At 42.1% G+C, this 19,953-nt stretch overlaps 1 protein-coding gene across 1 annotated transcript in view; it reads right to left on the bottom strand.

Moving 5' to 3' along the window:
• The window catches only part of PIP4K2A (phosphatidylinositol-5-phosphate 4-kinase type 2 alpha), a 108,011-nt gene extending 88,306 nt beyond the window's left edge, over nucleotides 1-19,705 (bottom strand). Inside the window, exon 1 of the mRNA XM_058825542.1 lies at nucleotides 19,399-19,705. Coding sequence (XP_058681525.1) covers nucleotides 19,399-19,539 — 141 coding nt within the window. The 5' untranslated portion in view covers nucleotides 19,540-19,705. The remainder of the gene's footprint in view (nucleotides 1-19,398) is intronic.
• Nucleotides 19,706-19,953: the final 248 nt, after the last annotated feature.

The raw sequence follows: 19,953 nt of genomic DNA, 5'->3' as shown, positions 1-19,953 counted from the left end.
ATACTGTACCTACACCCCCTTCACTGTGCTCTAGGTAACCTTGATAGATTTAGATTTAAGACCTGTCTGGTTACTTTCTTTTTAAGAAGGCTTTTCCCCCTATTTTTATACCATCTCTTTGAATGAGATGGACTTTTGTACATCATCAAATACATGTATCAAAGACTAGAATGACTTAAATCTTCCTTTAAAAATGCAAATTAGTCTGTTCTCACCTACCATTTGTTTGAAACATGCTGTGTGGTGATAAGTGTGTAATAAGAACAGCTGGGCCACATCACATGTGGTGTGTGCAGTTACAAAAGCAGACACTTCCATTGACTCAAGTAAGGCTCCAATATCCTTAAAAAACCAAAACCAAACTAGGGCAGGAAGTACAATACAAAAAAAAAAAAAAAAAAATCCCCAAACTCACAGAAGCATGGATTTGATAAAGTTAGATTTATGGCTCTCCTAAATCGCTGCCAGATTGTTTTTTGTTTTGTTTAAAACACAGAGTGGTAACTGAACTTTATTTGCTCACCAATTTATACTCATATTCCAAGATATTAGCACTGGAATAACTCCACTTTCCATATAAGTAATTCATATGCACTTATAACATTACATTCAAGTTATAAAACAAAATTAACAACAACAGTTAAAAGTCTGTAAGATCTACAAAGACTGAACAGTATTATTCTGGCTTAATTTTGTTCATTTTCCACCCACAGACTGCAGACTGTGCGTAACTTCTTATAGAAAAGAGATATGAATAGCTATAAGTTACACCACAACATTAAATTTGCATTAGCTATAGAATCAGTTCTCATCAGTTTCCAGAATAATGGTGTTCAGAATGAGACTAATGCATTTCAAAACAGTTTACCTTATAGCTCAAGACTGCAAAGGCAGGACCTTGATCTACCCACAAGACAAGGTGGAGGTTCAGAAATATTATTTCACAGTGTTTAAAACAACATTTTAGTACTTGGCATATTTAACATCCAACTGACAGTCACTTCCCAATATTCAGTATTCCTTCAGAGTAGAACACTTGCTTTAGAACACACTGAAATAGGAGTATCTAATGCTCACCACATCATAGCAACTAACAAGTCACTTAGCTATATTTTTTTCAGTGAGGGACAGAAGAGCTCCCTAGTTTCACCTCCCTTAGATTTAGCCTTAGTCTCAAAATAATTTTTCCAGCTCCTCTACACAATAAACATTCCCATTTTTGTAAGAATCAAGGTACTACCCTGCACATAATGCCTCCCCTTACTACAGAGTCTTGGTTCACCTCTTCAGCATGAAAAAAATGTATAGTGAAGACAAAGGAGTCTTGCTTAAAGATTTAACACAGTTAAGTACTGCTGGAGTCTCATTAAATTTTGAGAAGTTTAGCAGAAGCTTTGAAGCCTTGCTACACACTTTCATCTGTTCACTTCCAACAATTGCAAGCTAACCAGCATAAGTAACAAAAGTAAGACTGGAGAAAGAAATACAGCAATAAATCAGTTTGGTTTTTTTTCATAACCAGAAAGTACTTATTTAAAATTCATAGACCTCTATATCACATGTAATGGCACCCTAAAACATTGCAAATATTACAGAATTTAACAAAACCAAAGGCAAGAAAAGGCATTTCAAATATACTAAAACCTATCTAACATCACTGCAGTTACATCACAGTAGTATGATATATTATTAACTGGGAAGAAAAATCATTTAATTAAGAACCTAAAAAGTTTCTCAAGTAATTCACCTGGGTGGCTTCTCTTACAGATACAGCCTTCCTTGAAGGTTTCTCATCAACAATCCTTTAAAATAATTTTATTGAAGAATAGCTATTCATTTTTGTAGACTAATGCAGTTCTTGCATTAAGATATTTTCCATGAAAAATATTACTTCACCTTTTACTGCTGACTTCAATTAGATTGATGCCTTGACCTGAAAAATTCATAAGGTAAAAAAAAATAAAAATCTAACACACTTTTATGTAGAGAGCTGAACTAATCCAATAAATGGCCACCTACTCTGTAGGACCATACCAGCACTCACAAATGCTACAGTAATCTACTTTCCCCATGTCTCAAACTATTGGTGGTATTGATGTAAAAAGCACTTGTAGCCTTTTAGCAGGAGTGCTCCTGCAGAACTGAACTTGTCTTGGCATGAGCCAGGCAATTCCTATGAATTTACTCTTTGGGGTTTTGGTTTAAGATACTTCCCATTTCTTCCAAATTAAAAGAATAACCTCATCCTAAAGCCATCTTACTTTAATATATTCTTCCTTTCACTGATGTATCTGGAAGTACAAGGGACTGCCCTACGAGTCCAGTTCTTTGCAACATTTTCAGCTACAGTAAAATGGAAAAGCAGCCAATCCAGCAGGCTCATGTCCAAACTACCACCCTGAAGACTTGTCAAAGACCCCATTGACCATGCCACAATTCTACTATATTAGATTTTATTTTTTGTAATCAGTTAATTATGTCAACTATAGAATGGATTTCACATAACTAATGCAGCAGTGTTCCTTGGGAGGCTGCAAGGCTGCCAGCATAAATATTGCAAGGCTTTTACAACAGCTAGTTTTTATGGTAGGGCTTCTCTCATGCTGCTGGAGTTTCAGTCTTCATTGTGCTTAACATAAAGGAGAGATCTATGTTGTGAGGATACTGTAAAGCTGTTTTTGAGTATTAAAACAGATTTAAAATTAAATATTAATTGTTAGAAAAGCGTACATTAACACATACAGAGACAAGCAGACCAAGACTCAGTGGCCACAGTAAATTTAATCAGAACCCACACTCCATTAACAGCTGGAAGAGTTCCAGAGGCCGCTTGTGCTCTTGGCCATCTGCCAAGACCACTGATTGTGTTTTAAGTCCCCTGAAATTACAAGGATTTACTCGAATATGCCATTCTCCACTCTTGGTGCAGTATTTACAATTTTCTTTTGTGGCACATATAAAAAGTAGCTGTCAACCTCCCCACCAGTACACTTGCATGCTACAGATGTACACAGTCAGACATTCTTAAGGCCACCTAAATTGCAACTCTGGTACATTTTGCAAATGAACTGTAGAAAAGGCACTAAAGATACCTAACATCAACAAACCATAAGGAGCATCTAAGACTTGAATTCAAGTATGAAATTTAATCTATTGAGACAAAAAAGTGAAAGCTTTCAAGCATTTACCAGAGCTGTCTACAAGTATGTTAGAGACAGGCATCAAAATGCTCGTCTCCAAAGCTTCATTCACGTCTGCTGCTCATTAGTCATGGCATGCACTAATACATAGCTCTTACAATAGTGTTGTGCAGAGAATCCTGAAAGGAGGAGGAAGTGTTAAAACTAATCACAATACCTGAAAGTCTTTCATATCAAAATGAGAAGTCAGTTTGGCCACAATCCAAGAAATCTGGCAAGTATATCTCCCAAGAACATCTGCCATGCAGTCACAAATCTCTTTAATGACCTTCATATAGTACAGTATTTTACTTAGGTAAGATACCAGAACATCCAGGTTATGAAAAGAAATAAAAAACAAGGCAGGTAGTGATGACTAAAAGCTCTTGCAGAAATAGTGATAGAAAGGGAAGCAGAAAACACCCACAAAGCACAATGGTGTTTGTTCGCTTGCAGGTCCAGAGTACTCTGGAAGTATTTGATGCACATGTTGCATATGGGGTCAACTCAACTCTGAATTCCTCAAGCCCACACCAGGGTCTGCCATCATTAAAGGAAGAGCTAGAATATTTGCACAAAGGGTGTGCATTACAGCTCACACAGACTAGAAGCTGCTCTTGAAAGCACATCAGTGCAAGCACCTGAGTACTGCCAGGTACAAGGTTTGATGTATGGAACCTAACAGCATAAGAAAGGGAAAACAGTCATTGTCAGAATGACTCTTCCAAGCCCACTGTACAATACAATGCAGCCCCAGAGTGCTAACTGTGCTCACTGCCTTCTCCAGTGCAGCTCCACAGCAGTGACCCAGCTTGTCAGCCAGATCCAGCCTCCCACCCCCTGGCATTCAACATGCCTTTTGTTGAGCTCAGCTGGTGACCTACCCAGACAGTAGCCAGCAGCAAGACCAGCTCAGGCTGTGGTTTTTCCAGCCTTTTGCTTCCCAGCTAAGCTGAATTACATGATTTGCCACTTGGCAAGTGGGAATAGTCTTGCCTCCTTTTCCCCTTTCTACCAATAACCCCTAAAACCAGAAGGCAAGTTGATTCAGCCTATGAACCCAACAAAAATGAGAACAAAATAAAAGCCCAAAACACAGACTTTTTGCCAGATTAGTCTCTGGTCTTTTAGCAAGCTGAATTGATTTACTGGATCATCAGGCAAATACTAGAGCCAGCATAAACTAAGCAGTAGGAACTCAGCCTCCTTTTATTGAAGCCACAGCCACAGCTGAGAAGGGCTTGATCAGTTATTTATCCCTGTACCTTAAGCCACAGGTAGCACTGCTGCTCTGCTGCAATTCACACTGCTGGGACACAGCCTAATAGAAAGACCACGGGAGAAAATACAAATAGGTCACTCAGGAGAGAAAGCACTTGAATCTGAAGCACGTCTTATTGAAGCAGCAGAGAGAGGAGATGTCAGTCTCTAAACAAAGGGAAATTAAAATGGTATGTTGGACCAACAGTAGATGCTGAAGGTCTTTTTTAGTAAGCCAGTTAACTGTTAGATGCATCATGTAAAACATATGGCAGTGCACAGTGGCTGCACAAACATATGTAATTACAATTAGAGTTCTCTCCCTTTTTCACCCATGTAGATATTATACCTGCTTGCCAAGGCACCCATAGAGTGGCACTGCTGTGAGAGTCTACAAGTGCTCCCAGTATGGGAAGTTAAAAGTGGGATGCAGGACACCAAGACAGTTTGCTCCTATCACAAGGGGACAGACTCATTGCTCCTGCATCCCACCAGGCAGCTCTGCCTGTCCCTTTTCCATGACTGCAGTACTTGTCAGATCCCACCAGAAACTAAGTGCTCAATTTCCTAAAAATATTTCCTCCTCTCTATAAAACAGTTTGGCCAAAGCTACAAGGTTGGGGGTGGGGGGTGGGGGGAAGAATAGGACCAAAACCCAACAACTGTTGCTGAAAGAAAGTAAAAGCAAAGCAACACCCGAAAATGAACCACAAGCTATCACTTCCAAGCCTCCTACCAGCATACAGTCAGGGTCCCTAAGGACACAGAGATGCAAGCAAGCTAATACAGCTTTACCTATCTGGCAAATGGTTATTCAGAGTAAGCATAAATTGTTTCTCAGGGGAAAGATTTACTAGAGACACAACCCTAAACTGGAAGGGACACAGCAATGGAATGATGTACATTCAAAAATAGACAGGAAGAGACTCTAGGCATGGAAAAAAGGATATAATTTCTGTGAAGATTTCCAATAGTCTCATATAATGCCAGGAAGGAGTCTCATCAGAGGACTAACTGAAAGAAGAATGACTTTTCCATTTCTTGGCAAAGAGGCAGGAGAAAGGTTTGTTCAGGTTTCCTTATCATTTACTCCAAAACCTACAACATTAAAGACAGAATACTACCTTTGTGATGGATGAAGTCCAACACATTCATTTTTAGGTTCAGCTGTAGACTAAAACTGGTGTCAGTGCCTCCCACTGGGACAAGCAGAAGCACTTCCAAGATACCACAAGCTACCATGGATATGGACTATCTGTATTCCAAAGGGATTTTTACAAAATCACACACCAGAGACTTTCATTACACTTTCATTTCCTTTGCATTTTAGTTGCCTAGCATTTCTTGTACATACATCTAAAAACATCTCCCCTAAAAGACTGATATTGAAACTGGCAATATCAAAGTTGTCAGATTTTAGTGCTTCTTTTCTTGACACAGAAAGCAAAAATTGATTAAGTGTTAAGAGACTTGGTATCTGTTGTTAGAGGACAACAAGCTCAAGAATAAAGAGGCTTATTAGAATAAGGCTGCTGGTAAAGCCTATGGAAGCAGTAACTTCAAGCAGCAGCTGACAGATTTCACTTTCTCATCTATTGCTCCTCCTCTTGAGGATCACCATTAAACTTTCCAAGTTTCAAAATCACTACACTCCATGCAGGGAGAGAAACCAACAGAGTCCCAAAAAGGAAGTATGTGAACTATGCCAGTTCACAGCTGGCACAGATCAAGGCTCAGCCTTATCTCTGCAGCAAGGCATCACACAGCTCAGCTCCCAGTGTGCCCTCCTGCCCACTGTTCCCAGCAGTGCTTGCATCCCATTCCTGTCCCTTCTGCTCTCCCCTGCCTGCCTTCACACAGAGTTAGTTTCCAGCAGGCAGGCAGCTGACCCAGCTGACCAGACACACACACTGCTGGCAGCTGAGCTCACCCCTGCAAAGGACAGGTTTCAGGGAGGCCCACACTCACCATGAAGCCATGCTTTTATATAACAACTTGGCCAGAAATCAGAGAAAGACAACTGAAAGCCACGTAAATCCCCAAACAAAATTCCCCTCTAGTCTGCAAAACACCCTTCCTCTTCCACTTGTGGAGAGTGAAAGTGCAATGCCAGCTTTAGAGCTTTGGAAATCTTCAGGAGTGAAGGTATTAAACTGCAGTATTCCTGGTGGCAGGTTAGGTTATTTCATACTTCCTGACCTTAAGTACACCTTGGAAGGGGGTGGGGGGGAAGCCAATAAATAATTGAAATAGTTCATTAGTAAATCACCATGGAAAATTAACAAGATTAAATGTCTTCAGTTTCATATTGCTGAAGCTAAGTGACAAGGAAAGTGTCACTTAGGCAGAAGATTTTTATACTAACACAGGATATATTTCATATTTACAACAGAAAGTCATGCAACAATTTTGCCGTCATGGCCTGGATAACTGAAGATGACTAACAATGTTGTGGAGTTTTCATTGGTGTTTAGCTTAAAAAATTGTGCACGATTACTTCAAAACCAAGTTATTTCATCCTAATTTTTGGTGGTGATTACCATTCCAAAACTTAAGACATCCACAGCATGGGCACCTCTCTCTGATCAGTCACCCCAGATGCTTTAAGAGCAGATTTCTGTGTCCATGACCTGTGCCAGCTTGACTGGCCCAAAGGCAGAGCTGCAGGCTGGATTTGTTTGACTGCACTTCTGTCACTGTTCCATTTACCATGCCCCTCCAAGGTGGCTGCAAAGCTGTCTGCTCGCTGGGGGAGCTGTGAAACAGGTACCTTGTGCAACAGTGAGCGCTGCCAACTCCACCAGAAGCCCCAGTCAGATTCTCCTGAGCACTTTCCTTTGTGCATTACTTATGCAAATACATGTAAGTGCACAGGATCTCAAAGCTTTAGGAAACATTTCAGAAAGCAGTAAGTTAATTAGGCAGGAAAGCAGCTTATCTGTCCTGGAAGATACAGTAAAATTCAACAATACCAGTCCTTTGGACAGTCCATTAAAAAGAAAAAAAAATTATAACTTGCAAGCTCCCCTCAGTTATTTAGCAGCAGCCCTGTGACTGACTGCACACTGTTTATTTTATGTGCAAAGAGTCCAAAAGCTGAGCATTTTCACTCCTGGTTTGTCTGGTCCCTTTTATCCACCCTACCTCAAGCTCTGAGATATTAGATATATCTGAAAACTTAAATAAAACTGCATATTTTTTAAAGAGTGGTCATGAAGCCTAGCACAAATTGTAGAGATTGCTATATGGCATAACTACATCAACAACTATGCTGTAACAAAGTTTAGCATTCCTGGACAAAACAAACTTCAACAACTGAGAGAACATTTCCACAAACTAAGTACCCTACATGGTTACAGCCCACAGAATTGTATTTCAAGTAGTTGACATACTCAAGGAGTATTTCTCACTTGAGGAGAGAGACAAACACTACTACCCCAACAACTACTATTAGTCCATATTGCACGGTGTGGAAAAGCAGGATGCATCAAAACCATGGAGCAAGGCTCCACATACAGTACCCAGAAAGATTCTGTATCCCTCAGCAGAGCTGCCTAGCATGGGAGGTAACACAGCAACTTCTGTGAAAAACTTATATTCAAGTAAGGGGAAAAACACAGCAAGCACAAATCTGACAAACCAATTCTGAGCTCATACTTGCTAGCTAGTGAAGCAAAGGTAAATAAGTAGCAGAGAAAATGTAGCTCAAGGATCATGCTTTACTACCTTGGCTCTCAGTTGCTTCTTGCACCTACTTGAAGCCATAGTGTTAGATTTCATCATCCAAATGATCCATGCCAGCCCACACCACTATTTGAGCCTGTTTGCAATAGCAGGTGACAAAAATCAGGGAAACCTTTGCAGTAAAACTTTGTCTTTACAAGTAGCTATATAACTTGATCCTGAGAACTCCACACAACCAAATCTATGTTCTTCCTTTAATGAAGGCCTAGGTTTTTATTATTTAAATACAGAGAAATCAGTGTGCCCCAAATTATCTCATTTCAAAGCCTTTCACCAGCAAGTCAAACGTTCATAGAACATTTCACACTCAGCTGCTTTTTTATTCCTTTTTTTTGATTAATAGGCTAGATATATTTTAAGACTATCAGTAAGACACAGAGGATCCAAGTTCCTTTCCATTTTGCTTATCAAAAGGCCACTATTGTTCAACACACAAGTCTGACTGAAAAACAAGTAATCCTGAAATCTCAGTTATGTGCTTGTATGTGACACAGATCTCCTGGATGATGACTTCAATTCAAAAGGGGCATGGCAACACAAATAAAAGCAAGCCAGCTACTTCAGTTGTTACTTTCCACCACCTGAGAACACTGATGTCTATGCCCTTGTGTCCAGGTTCCACCTGACATCTTGGCCAGCTCAACTACATAAAGTTGCACCCATTAAAATATGATGGTTTAAATCAATGTCACCTTGTACATAAAAACCCCACACAGGATCTCTTAAGCTGTGGAAGCAGTTTTAAAGTGAATTTTAGCTTTGCTACTGAGATAATCATATGCACATAGTAACAGCATGAATTACTGTCTGCCAGCTAGACATATTTCTATATCCCTCATCTGTTTTTCATTTCTGAACTTTGCAGCATTGTGCTGCCACAAGAACAGTATTCTATCTAGTGACAAAAATCAAACAGTGTTTTCATGACACTACAAAGTCTTAAGGCACAGGGATGAAATAAGCATTTTTACATGTCAAATACTATAAGGGTGGCTTAACAACTTACTGTAAAACAGTAAGAAACATGGCTTTCCAGGAAAGAGTCTCTACACCTTGAAGGGCATTTATAATGGGTTGAAGAAGACCTCAGGCACATTGCTCCAGAGCAGTGAGCAAGAAGCAGCCCATTGTAAAAGAGTCATCACCCATCAGAACCCAATAAATCTTCATCTTTCAGGTGACCAGCACATCATGCAGGAGCAATCACTACTCTCAGGCTCTTCCAGTAACTTCTTAGGTGCTTAACCTTTGATTGTGAAGCAAGTCACATTCAGCCAGGAACCTCAGCAAGTCACCCACTGGAAAATGAAAAACTTGACCTAAAGTCTGGGAGATTTCCTCAACAAGACAGGAATATTAAAAATATCCTATGGAATGGCATCTTCAAAGGAGAAACTTGCAATATACTTCTCTGATAGAGTCATTGAGTACAAAAATAAAGTCTGAAGAGGAAAGTGCAAAAAAAAAATAAAAGCACCAATAGCAACACTGGGTTACTGTTGTAAAATGGGAAAAAAACCTTAACAGATGGGAGATATTGTGGAGAAGAAGAGAAATCCACCACACTCACACCAAGAAAAAGGCATATTGCATTAGCAATAGTCAAAATACTCAATATTTCAATACTGTTTTGCTTTGATGTTCTGCAACAGAGCAAGCAAAAGAGCGACAGGGGGTGCAGGATTCTGTGAGCTCACCGACATCTGAACCCTATTAACATCCCTGAGCCAACATAGCCTGAAGGACATTGCTCACTCAAATGAAATAACCAGCCACAAGCGCCTGCAGCTATAGGTAGAAAGAGAAAGCAGCGTTGTTGAATCAGCTGAAGCCCAAAATAACAGCTGGAAAAGCTGCTATATCAGGAACAGAATGGGCAAGAGGTTCCAAAATCAGTGGTTGCAGTGCTTTTTGCCTGCAAGCAGGTACATAGGTTTGTTAACAAGTCACTGTGGTTTTGTTTCTGTAAATGACTTTTACCACTTGTCTCCTTTAAGCCTGAGGAATATCCAGAAAGCTTTTCTTGTTTGGTCCTGTCCACTGTGTCATCACAGGAGAAGGCTGGTTAACATACCACACACTGCAAAGCAAATCATGAGTCAGATGAAAGCGCAATGATCTGACAATTCTGCTTAGGACCTAAAAGAATTATTAAACGAGAAAATTTCTTTTCAATTCTCCTCTGTACTAAGGGCAGGGGGAACACACACTGAGAGCAGCAGGGACACCCTAATTAGCATCAACCCCAAGGCACCGCACAGGAAGCTGTGTCAAGCATCTGACACCACATTTCAGTTTGAGTGAGTCATTTCTAAGTCCTCTACCTGCAAGTTTGCAGTGACTGCGGAGGTTTGGAATGGACTTTGCAGAAAAGTCAGCTTGTCTGAGACTGCTGTCTTTCCTGAGAGAAAACCAGCTCTTTTGAACAGCCAGCTGAGACAGCATGTGTTGGTAAGTCCTTCCTCTTCCAGAAATAAAAATAGATATCCCATTCCTCAACTCAACCGTTTTCTCAATTTTTGGTGTTTTGCAACTTGGTCTCCCAAAACTAGCTTAATGCTTAGCTCAAAACACAAAAAGTCAGAAATACCAAAGCAGGAGCTCAGAGATTAGCAACCTTGCTTTTGTTATGTCAATCTTCCAACTTTTGCTCAGCTCCAGGAAACCATAATACATGAGATTTGCACATTGTAAAGGGCCCCAACAACCACAAACTTTAACAACTATTTCTCTCTTAACTCCTCTAGAAAGTTTTGTTATAATCACTCAGAACCCAACCCACAAGGGTCACACCACACCACAACACCAATAAACACTAACTACAGAAAACTTACATTTCTGAGAGAGAAAAGCATACTGAACAAATAAAAAGCACAGCCAGCAACACTGACATCATAACCTGGCATACCAAAAATGCTTTTGTTATCCACATGATCTAGCAAGGGTCTACAAAACACTGAACAACATACTTATTGAGGCTTGGCACCAGAAGCTAATCAGACATTTCTCAATTTCAGTTCAGTACAGTTAAACTATTAACAAGCCACTTTCTTTTAACTGGTCTTTGGCTAACCAAGCTGGGTATTTTTCTCCCTTTCCAAGAAAACCCCAAAATACTCCCTCCCACCCCCCCCCCAAAAAAAAAGTCAGTGACTGCTACAGCCACACACTTGATAGGCTGCAGGAGACTATTTAAAGGTAGGATTCTCAAGAATTACTATTGTTTAGAAGTTCTTCCAAATGTTGGCAGTCACCTCTAAAAGCAACCTCCAAAACTCCAGCCCCTAGGAAACCATTACAACTTTTCTGAAGACATTCAGTCTCTAGATATGCAAGTTATGAAGCTAGAGGTTTTACCATGTTCTAAAAACAAAGACTGTAGAGATAACCAGAAACCAATGGGTGCCATATAGACAGTTTTGTCTTTTTCAAAATACACTATTTCAAGAGACTAAAATAGTTGAGAAAGGTCTCCTCATTACAAGTGCAGAATCCAGTGAGAGTTCTCTACTCAAGTGGGTTTTTTTACTGTGGACAACAGTTTAACTTGAGTTATTACACATGAAACTGAGCTATAGACAGGAGACAAGTGGTCAGCCAAACTGCCCACTCTAAAGCTGTACAAGTCCCTCCAACTGTCCTTAAGCTGCTATAAAACTCACCTCTAAGTATACATACATCAGACTCTTCCCTTTATGCTCCCTGCAGTGTTGGCAATTCCTTTTTTAAGCTGGGACTGGCACTTAAAATATGGCCTTTTGTGGTACACAACTCCTACCCCATTCACTTTTCTGTATTTCTTTTTCTGTTAGTGTATCTCCCAAATGAACCTGCCATAGGATCAGACCAGCACCAGAGAGAATGGAACCAGTCCAGCAGCCCCAGCTTTAGCAGGCCTTATTATTATGGAGGTTGTAGTTTGTCTAACCTTACACTAGCTTAAACTGGCACTTCCTTACAAGGAAGTTACTTTCCTCCATCCCTTCTGTTTTTGCATTCAACTCCACATTCTTTGTGCTAGCACAGCTGTTTGCATAGCTGGACCATGAACTTCAATGAATTATGGTCCATCTAAAAAACCCCTCAAAATGTATTATTTTTCTGGATTATCACTTTGGAGCTGAGTAATAACTAATAAGGAAAGCAGATATGGCTGAACTTGTTAACCAGGAAGACAGTAATGGCAGAGATTGATAAAATGCAAACACAGGTATGGCCGAGTTGTGAGACAGCATATGACTAAGATATCAGGAGGGAGATGAGGAAAAGTGAGACTAAACAAGTTAGCTCAAGCAGCTGAAAGGTGGTTCTTTAAGTCTCAATCTCACCAAGGAGCTCCACAGGCTTTCTAATAATGGCACATAAGGGAATGGATTTTTTTTTTTTTCAGTTTTGTCTTACAATCTAAAAGTATCATGCATATACTCACAGTTGTGTTAAGAATGTTAGGATTGCCTTGGGAACTTAAACACACACTAAAGAGCTGGATTAGACTGATAACCTTGCTTCAATACACAAGGTAGCTGTTCACCAAACCAGATTAAAATCAAGTACTCTAACAGGTGTAGGCCATTAAGTACTTTTACTGCAAACTATTCAACCCCATCCCTTGAAGATAAAGCCAGCGTTTTCTTTTTGGTTTGAGATCCATCACTACAGCATTCAGTTACTTCAAACTATTTTCACAACACCCTTATTAAGCAATTTCTCAATACAGAACTAATTAACTTATTATAGAGGCTCAACAGGAAGATCATAAGACAGATGACCACGTAGCAAACCACATGCAAGACGTCACTATCTCAACAATTCAAAGCTAACCCATTTCACCATGCACCAGGATGCAGACTATGAACACTAACAAGGTTTGTCAGTCATTACCATCCACAGCAAGGCAGCCACTTCTTAGACTGCTCCAACTATTTTGCTAAGTGCAAACACACGAGTTAACAATAGCAAAAATGAGGAAGGGAAATCAGAACTTGTGTTAGATATTGCATAGTTGGTACCAAGCAAAAGAAATGGAAACACACAGAAATATGCCTTGGAAGTAAAGATAAAATAATGAATTCATACTGGAGTATGGAGATGAATATGCACTCACTCCCATTTCAAACCTTTAAAACCTCACAGTTAACAACTAAGATGACTAACCTCTCAACAAGTCAAGATATCCATAAGCCAAAACTCCCAAGTGCTAAGTTTTGGCAAGATTACATCAAAGACCTGTAAATAATGGGTAGTTTCACCTTATTCTAAAGTTGTCATGAGGTTGCACAATGTACAGCCAGTGTACAGATTCCTAAGGCACAAGATGTTTTCAAGGAAGAACAGAAAACAGGACTGTAGAACAGGAACTGAATAATGGGGTGAGTCAGTTATTGTAAACAAAGCTTGCCACCCTGAAACTACAGGAGGAAAATGAACATCTACCAGGCCCTGGCAATGGGCATAATGCAAGTGTCTGCTTTAATGAGCAAGGAATTAAAAAATAATACCCTAGAGACTCTTAAGGCATCTGGTGCAGGCTACTCAAATAAGACAACTAAGTTGAGCCAACAAAACCAATTCACGCTGCCTATTTGCTTCATGGAACATTGTCCAGCCCTTTCTGCTGGGGTTAATGAAATTCAGTTTCAAAAACCCACAGGGGAAAAAAAATGACCCTAGCCTTTGCAGCACCTTATCTTGTAGATTGGAAGAAACTACAGAAAGTAGTTTTGAAACTGCTATCAGAGCTCTTTCGTAGCTCTCCCACTCTCATCCTTAACAGAAGCTATTGTATGTGTCCCTTTCAATAGTTTACAGAAGGACATGAAATATCACTCCCATTTGTACTCCACTGAGGCATGTTTACTATCCTTAACCTAACCACAATATTTACAATTTATTTTTATTAGTCCATCCACTCAGTTGCAAAAGCAGTATCAAATTAATTTCTTCAGTACACAGAGCTTGACACCCAAAAAAGAACCAAGTTTTCAATAAACAGCTCTTCCTGCTCTGCTTCCTTCTATATGCAAACATCTGGGCTGAGTGCCCAACTGACTAGTTTAAAATAGTTTTAATTGCTTTATTATCTGCTCTGATGTAATCAATGATTTTTAATACATTGTTTCTTCCGGCTTCTTAGAAAGAGCCTTCTCCCAGTCTAACAACACCTTCGTTAAACAAATCAAAATATGCTTTTTTTCCAAACTCATTGTTGAAAATCTTGATTAATACCTTTAGGTTTACTTTGCCTTAGTTTTGAAAAGCCACTTATAACACAGCTGCAGCAGTAATGTTTTGCATTAAACACAAATAGTAAGAACACACCTGACAAGTGATGAGTAGCCCTCTCCACCCTAAGAGAGTTTCCAACCAACCTGCTGTACTGACAGCCAGTGCCATGAGTCAATATCATGGTTCCATATCCTCAGGGTGCCACCAGTCACATCATCATTTATGACTACATTAAAAATATGGACACAGAAGTTATCAGTTCCTGTAACTTCTGAAGGCACACCACCAGGAGTAAGTGCTATGGGCTTGTTTAGGTCAACCAATCTCATCCTTTCTTTAATGAAAATTAATCATAAACATGGAGGTTGTATTCCACAGGGCATCACCTAGTTTTCAATTACTTAGGTTTCATCTTCCCACAGAACAACTCAATAACAGCTTTTCAGTGTCATTTTCCTATGTGTACCATGTGTCAGGACAGAAAGTTCCTAGGAGAGATGCTAGGTAAGTCAGGACTAAGAAAAGTGATTTATGCCACAACCAAGATGTTCCACTTAACCTAACAAGCTCTCCAGTGGCATGTTAAAATATAAGGACAAGTATTAATTAATAAGTGAGCTACTTGTGTGTTTGTCTGGATGGAAGTTTGTAACAGGAAAGATCAGTATACTAGCTGAGAAAACCCCCAAACTGAAAACTGGCTAGAACAGACATTTTTTAACTTTCTGCAGATACAGAAACATTCTCAAAGGGCTCAAATATATCTTACTACATGAGAGGGGAAGAAAGATGCATTTACTTGTCATGCTTTTTTTCCCCCCTCCCAGTTTCTAACTCTAAGGTGAAGGAACCCAAGAGGTACACTGACAGACTGGAGTCCCACAGCTCTCTTTGCATTAGTCTATCCTGGTGTTGTTGCACTTCTGTAAAAGTATCAAGCAAGAATACAAGGAACAGTGCAACAGTAGCATGAAGCTCACAGACCCTCATGTGAGCAGTTGAAGAAGGTCATGGAGTTCACTGTGTGTTGAATTCTTCAGCCACAGAAAGTACACACCTTCTGATGTACTCCACAAAGTGCTGGGGGAGAAGTAATTTTATCCATGTATTCTTGTTTCTCCACACTTGCTTATTAGGCAGCAAGTGCCATTGAGAAGTCAGGCACTGTTAAATTTTTGGATCAGCTTGTAATCATCCAAGAAATAGATGGTGATTACAGATTCCAGGGGCTGGGGTTGTGGGGGGGCCGGTTTGTTTTTGGTTGGTTTTTTTTTTAGCTTGTATAGTATGCTCAATAAATTCATTAGGCAGCCATGCTCTTCTCCTAAATACATTTGATTTAATGGTTGACACAGTAGGCAAGCTCTCCAGCAGTCTGTTCTTCACCTCAAAATGAGTAAGAAAAAACCCACTTGTACTAGTTTTCTGCCGTCTTTCAGGGTGACGTTTTGAAGGACCTAAGCCTACAAATTCCCAGCTTTCCTAAAAAGCTCCTAACAGAAGCAGGCAACCAATTCTAGTGAGAGCAGACCATCATTGTGCCTGGGATGATTATCAGAGGATGCAGAAAACACAGAATGTGCGGCTTTCATTTTTAGGCACAGAAAACAAGTTATATACCACCTTCCTTCCCTCTCCTCCTTCCTAACATTATTGGAAATCCAGCAGCAGTGACAATAATAGAGGCAAGAATGTTTTTACCACATCAGTTGTAAATTAAATACAATTATGGTGCTAGCTAAAAATACAGCTGTAAGTCATACTAACCACTGAGTTTAAATATTTATTTCAGTAGCACAGCCAGATTATCTTTGACACAGGGTAAAAGACCAAGATAAAATCAACTGTTAATGATGCAGATGCCTGCAAGATCCAAGCACTGACAATTAGTCTTTGCTGCTACAAGTAATCAGTATTATAATCAGATCTACAAAATGGGACACAGTTGCTTTCCCTTTCACTTAGCAGCAAGCTTCATTCTACAGCATATGTCAGAACACTGAGAAATGAATTTACAGTTCTGAATGTGAACACATTTTTTTCTTGCTTCATAAGACATTGGGTAATGTTCGTGTGTTCTCCTCTCACATGCCCTTTGAAGTTTACTGAATTTGACTGTACTACAGGCAGGATTTTACATTAGGTATCTCTACTTCTACCTAAACAGCAGCAGCAAGTTGCTTACCGTTTCTTGAATGTGTGGGAAATTGATAAGACCCTTGTGTAACAGACATGCCTCTGCAAATTTTTTTCCCCCCCATTAAGAATTCACACCTCTGCTGTCAGCCCTCAGCTTTGTGACATCAATGTTTAGGTTTTCCCTTTAGAGTCATGTTTCCTTCTAGGACAGGAGAGTTAAGACAATAGTTTGTTGGGGTTTTTTTCTTAACTTCTTCACATTCAATTTCAAACTCTGAAAATCCTCCAAAACTCAACAATTAAGTGTAGTCCTAAGATTAAAAAGCTAATAAACCTGCAGCAAAATATTTTTCCTTTTTTATCTTCACCAAGTGTTTCCTTCCAAAACAGGCGGCAATGTCAGAAACATAGTAACTGCATCTCAGCTTCACTGTTTCAGTATATATACTCATTCCACAAGACAGTTAGTAAGACCGAGACTTCTACTGTCTCAATAATTGCCAGGCATTACAGGCAGTCTTAAATATAATTTTTCAGATGATTACTGTGTTCTAAGTTTAATTACTCCCATAATGAACTATGATGTATGCTCTGTTCTTAGTCTAGCCTTTGCTTATGGATTTCTGTTTATTCTGCTAAGAAACCTAAGGATTCCTAATTCCTCTTCTTAATTAATCCACACACATTGTTTGCATTTCTCCCATGAGAAACTCTTATCGGTGATAACAGAGTTAAACCATGCTGCACACTTACTTTCATTTGCTGGACATTGCCACATGAAGCATTACAAAATGACAGGAAAACCATCTAACAGAGGAGCCTGCAACACTTCAATGCTGCATTCTTGGCCAAGAAGAGATGTTTAATTTGGACACATCAAATTAACTTTTTTTCCATGTTCTCTCATTCAGCAGGATTTCACTTCCACAGGGCCTCCAAGCATTACTCATGACTACATTTTGCAGAGGGATGAGGAAACGGAATGCCATCTGCAGAACACAACAGATATTCACACCTACAACCATCACCTTCCTGCGAACATGAAGCCTCTTTTCTCTGAGCCTGTAGTGTTGCTGGTGCTGTTTTTTTTGAGCCTCTTCAAAGAGAGGATTTCAGTTCACAATTTTACATCTTCTGTGCATGAACCAACACACTTTGTTACATTTTCTACCGGGGACAGCTATGCACACTACAGCACATGATTGCAGGATGGTGAGGATCTCATATGGTGCTGCATTAGTCACTGTATACTTGGTTATTACTTGTAGTGAAGAGGTCCTTCCTCTTAAAGTAGTGGTATTTCCACTGTGAACTCACATAGCAACGAGCTGCTGCAACAGGAAGATCTCTGCTTCCATCGGTGATCCTCTCCCTCTCTGCTCAGGGAGACAGTGAACAGCTAGCACATGCTGCCATTCAGTACAAGTCTCTCACCCTGTAATTACCAGCCTGCTTTCTTTCATTAAAGAGGCCTGTTTGGGAATTTTCTATAACACTAGCCACTACAAAAGGAGCACAAGAAATGTGTGTATTTAAGCCCAAATCAGGCAAACAGAGTATCACACACTTACACAATGAAAGATATTTCTGCTTTGTAGATAAATAACTACTGTCTTATCAGTTTGTGACATAGGATGTCACTGCTCAGAACTGACCTACAGAAAACTTGAAATCCTTTGTCACCATTTCCTACCGACTCACAGTGCTACCTTAAGCAGGCTATTCAACTTCACTGAAGCTTCTCCTCTGTCTGGTACATACAGCCAAAGCATTTCCCCATGATCCTCACTTCAGGCACTGTGCTGTTTAAAACAGCTCTGACAGAGCTCAGTCTTGATGCACAGACTCCAGGCTTTGGGCAAAAACTACTGAAACATCCACAGAGGTAAAAAACTCCCGGGATATGGATGTGTGGGAAACAAAAAGAATAGTGAGTAATACTACAGGCTGCTCTGTCGGTTTCATGTGGCCGTTTCAAAATTTGTAGTCTGATCTCAAATTGCACACTGACATTCTTACAGGCTCGTTACTCAGCAGCAGACGTAACCCGTGCAAACCTGACACAGGCGTACAGGCTCCGCTTCGCCAGCAGTAGGGAATACGCTCTCTGCTCAACTGCCCTGATACCCGATTTTTGGCGATGTTTGGCTCTACACTTTTAACTTGCCATGGTGGCTATTTAAAGATGCAAAGCTGCGACCTGAACCTCGTAATGCCCAAACCATGTGACATCTTTATCGGGCTCCTAATTTTAATGCAGACCAGCGCCCGGCCGGGGGTTCTCCCGGAGCCCGGCCGCCCGTCCCCGCAGGGTGATGGAGCACTTCGCAAATGGTGCAGTTCTGCCGCCTTGCCACACCAAGCCCTTCCTCTTCCCCTCCCCCGCGCACACCGGCAGCGGACACTTGCCGAAGCGAACTGCACGGACACGGGACGAACTTGGCCGGTTCCCACCGAGAACCGGGATTTTTCCCAACTGCAGCACATCCACGCACCGCCCGCGCGCGGCCGGCGGCAGGAGCGGAGCTGCTCGGGCTGCGCTGGCAGCACCGTCCCCTCCCGGGCACCTCCCGCCCGCCGCCGCCGAGCGGAACCGCGGGGCCAAAGGGCGGGCACGGGCTACCGCGGGCACCCCGCGCATCACCCGCGCCCGGCAGGGCACCGCAGCCGCTCCGCGCCGCACAGCCCGCGCTCGGTACCGCGCTGCCGGCCCCGCCGGGCGAGGGGCGGCAGCCGGCGGGGGCTCCCGGCGGGACGCGCCCGCCCCGGTCCCGCCCGCGGCCCCGCAGCCCCCGGGTGCGATGTCCCGGCGAGGCGGGCGGGCTCGTGCGGGTCGAACGGCGGCGCTTACCGAGTGGTTGACCCCCCACATGAGGACGCTGAGCAGCGGGTCGCTAGCCCGGAACAACTTCACTTTTTGCGCCACGAAGTGCTTTTTCTTGGTCTTGGTTTTACTCGCCATGACGGGCACGATGCTGCTGGGGGCCGCCATGGCGCTGCCGGCGGCAGAGGTGGAAGGGGCTGGTGGGGGGCAGAGCGGTGGGCGGGCAGGAGAGAAGGGCAAGGGCGATCAGCGCCGCAGCCCCGCGGGCGAGCGGGCGGCGGGCGGGCAGCCGCGGGACGCCGGGCGCATCCCGGCCTGGCGGCTGAAATGGCCCCGCTCGGCGCGGCGGCCCGGCCCCGCCCCGCCCCCCCCGCGGGGAGCGGCCGCCGCCCGCCCGCCACGCACTGCGCGCCCACCCCGCCCCCGCGGGAACGGCGGAGCGCCGGCTCTGCCGCCCCACTGCGCATGTGCCCCGCGCGCGGCGCCTGCGCGGCCGCAGGCAGCGAGGCGGGGGCCCGTCTGCGCCGCCCGCCCCTCAGGGAGAGTGGGGGGATAAGGGGTGTTGGTCCGCTGCCCTCCGGC

The sequence above is a fragment of the Ammospiza caudacuta genome, chromosome 1 (assembly GCF_027887145.1).
Source record: "Ammospiza caudacuta isolate bAmmCau1 chromosome 1, bAmmCau1.pri, whole genome shotgun sequence".
NCBI lineage: Eukaryota > Metazoa > Chordata > Aves > Passeriformes > Passerellidae > Ammospiza > Ammospiza caudacuta.
The sequence above is the reverse complement of the archived record's forward strand: the minus strand, read 5'-3'. Positions and strand labels throughout refer to the sequence as shown.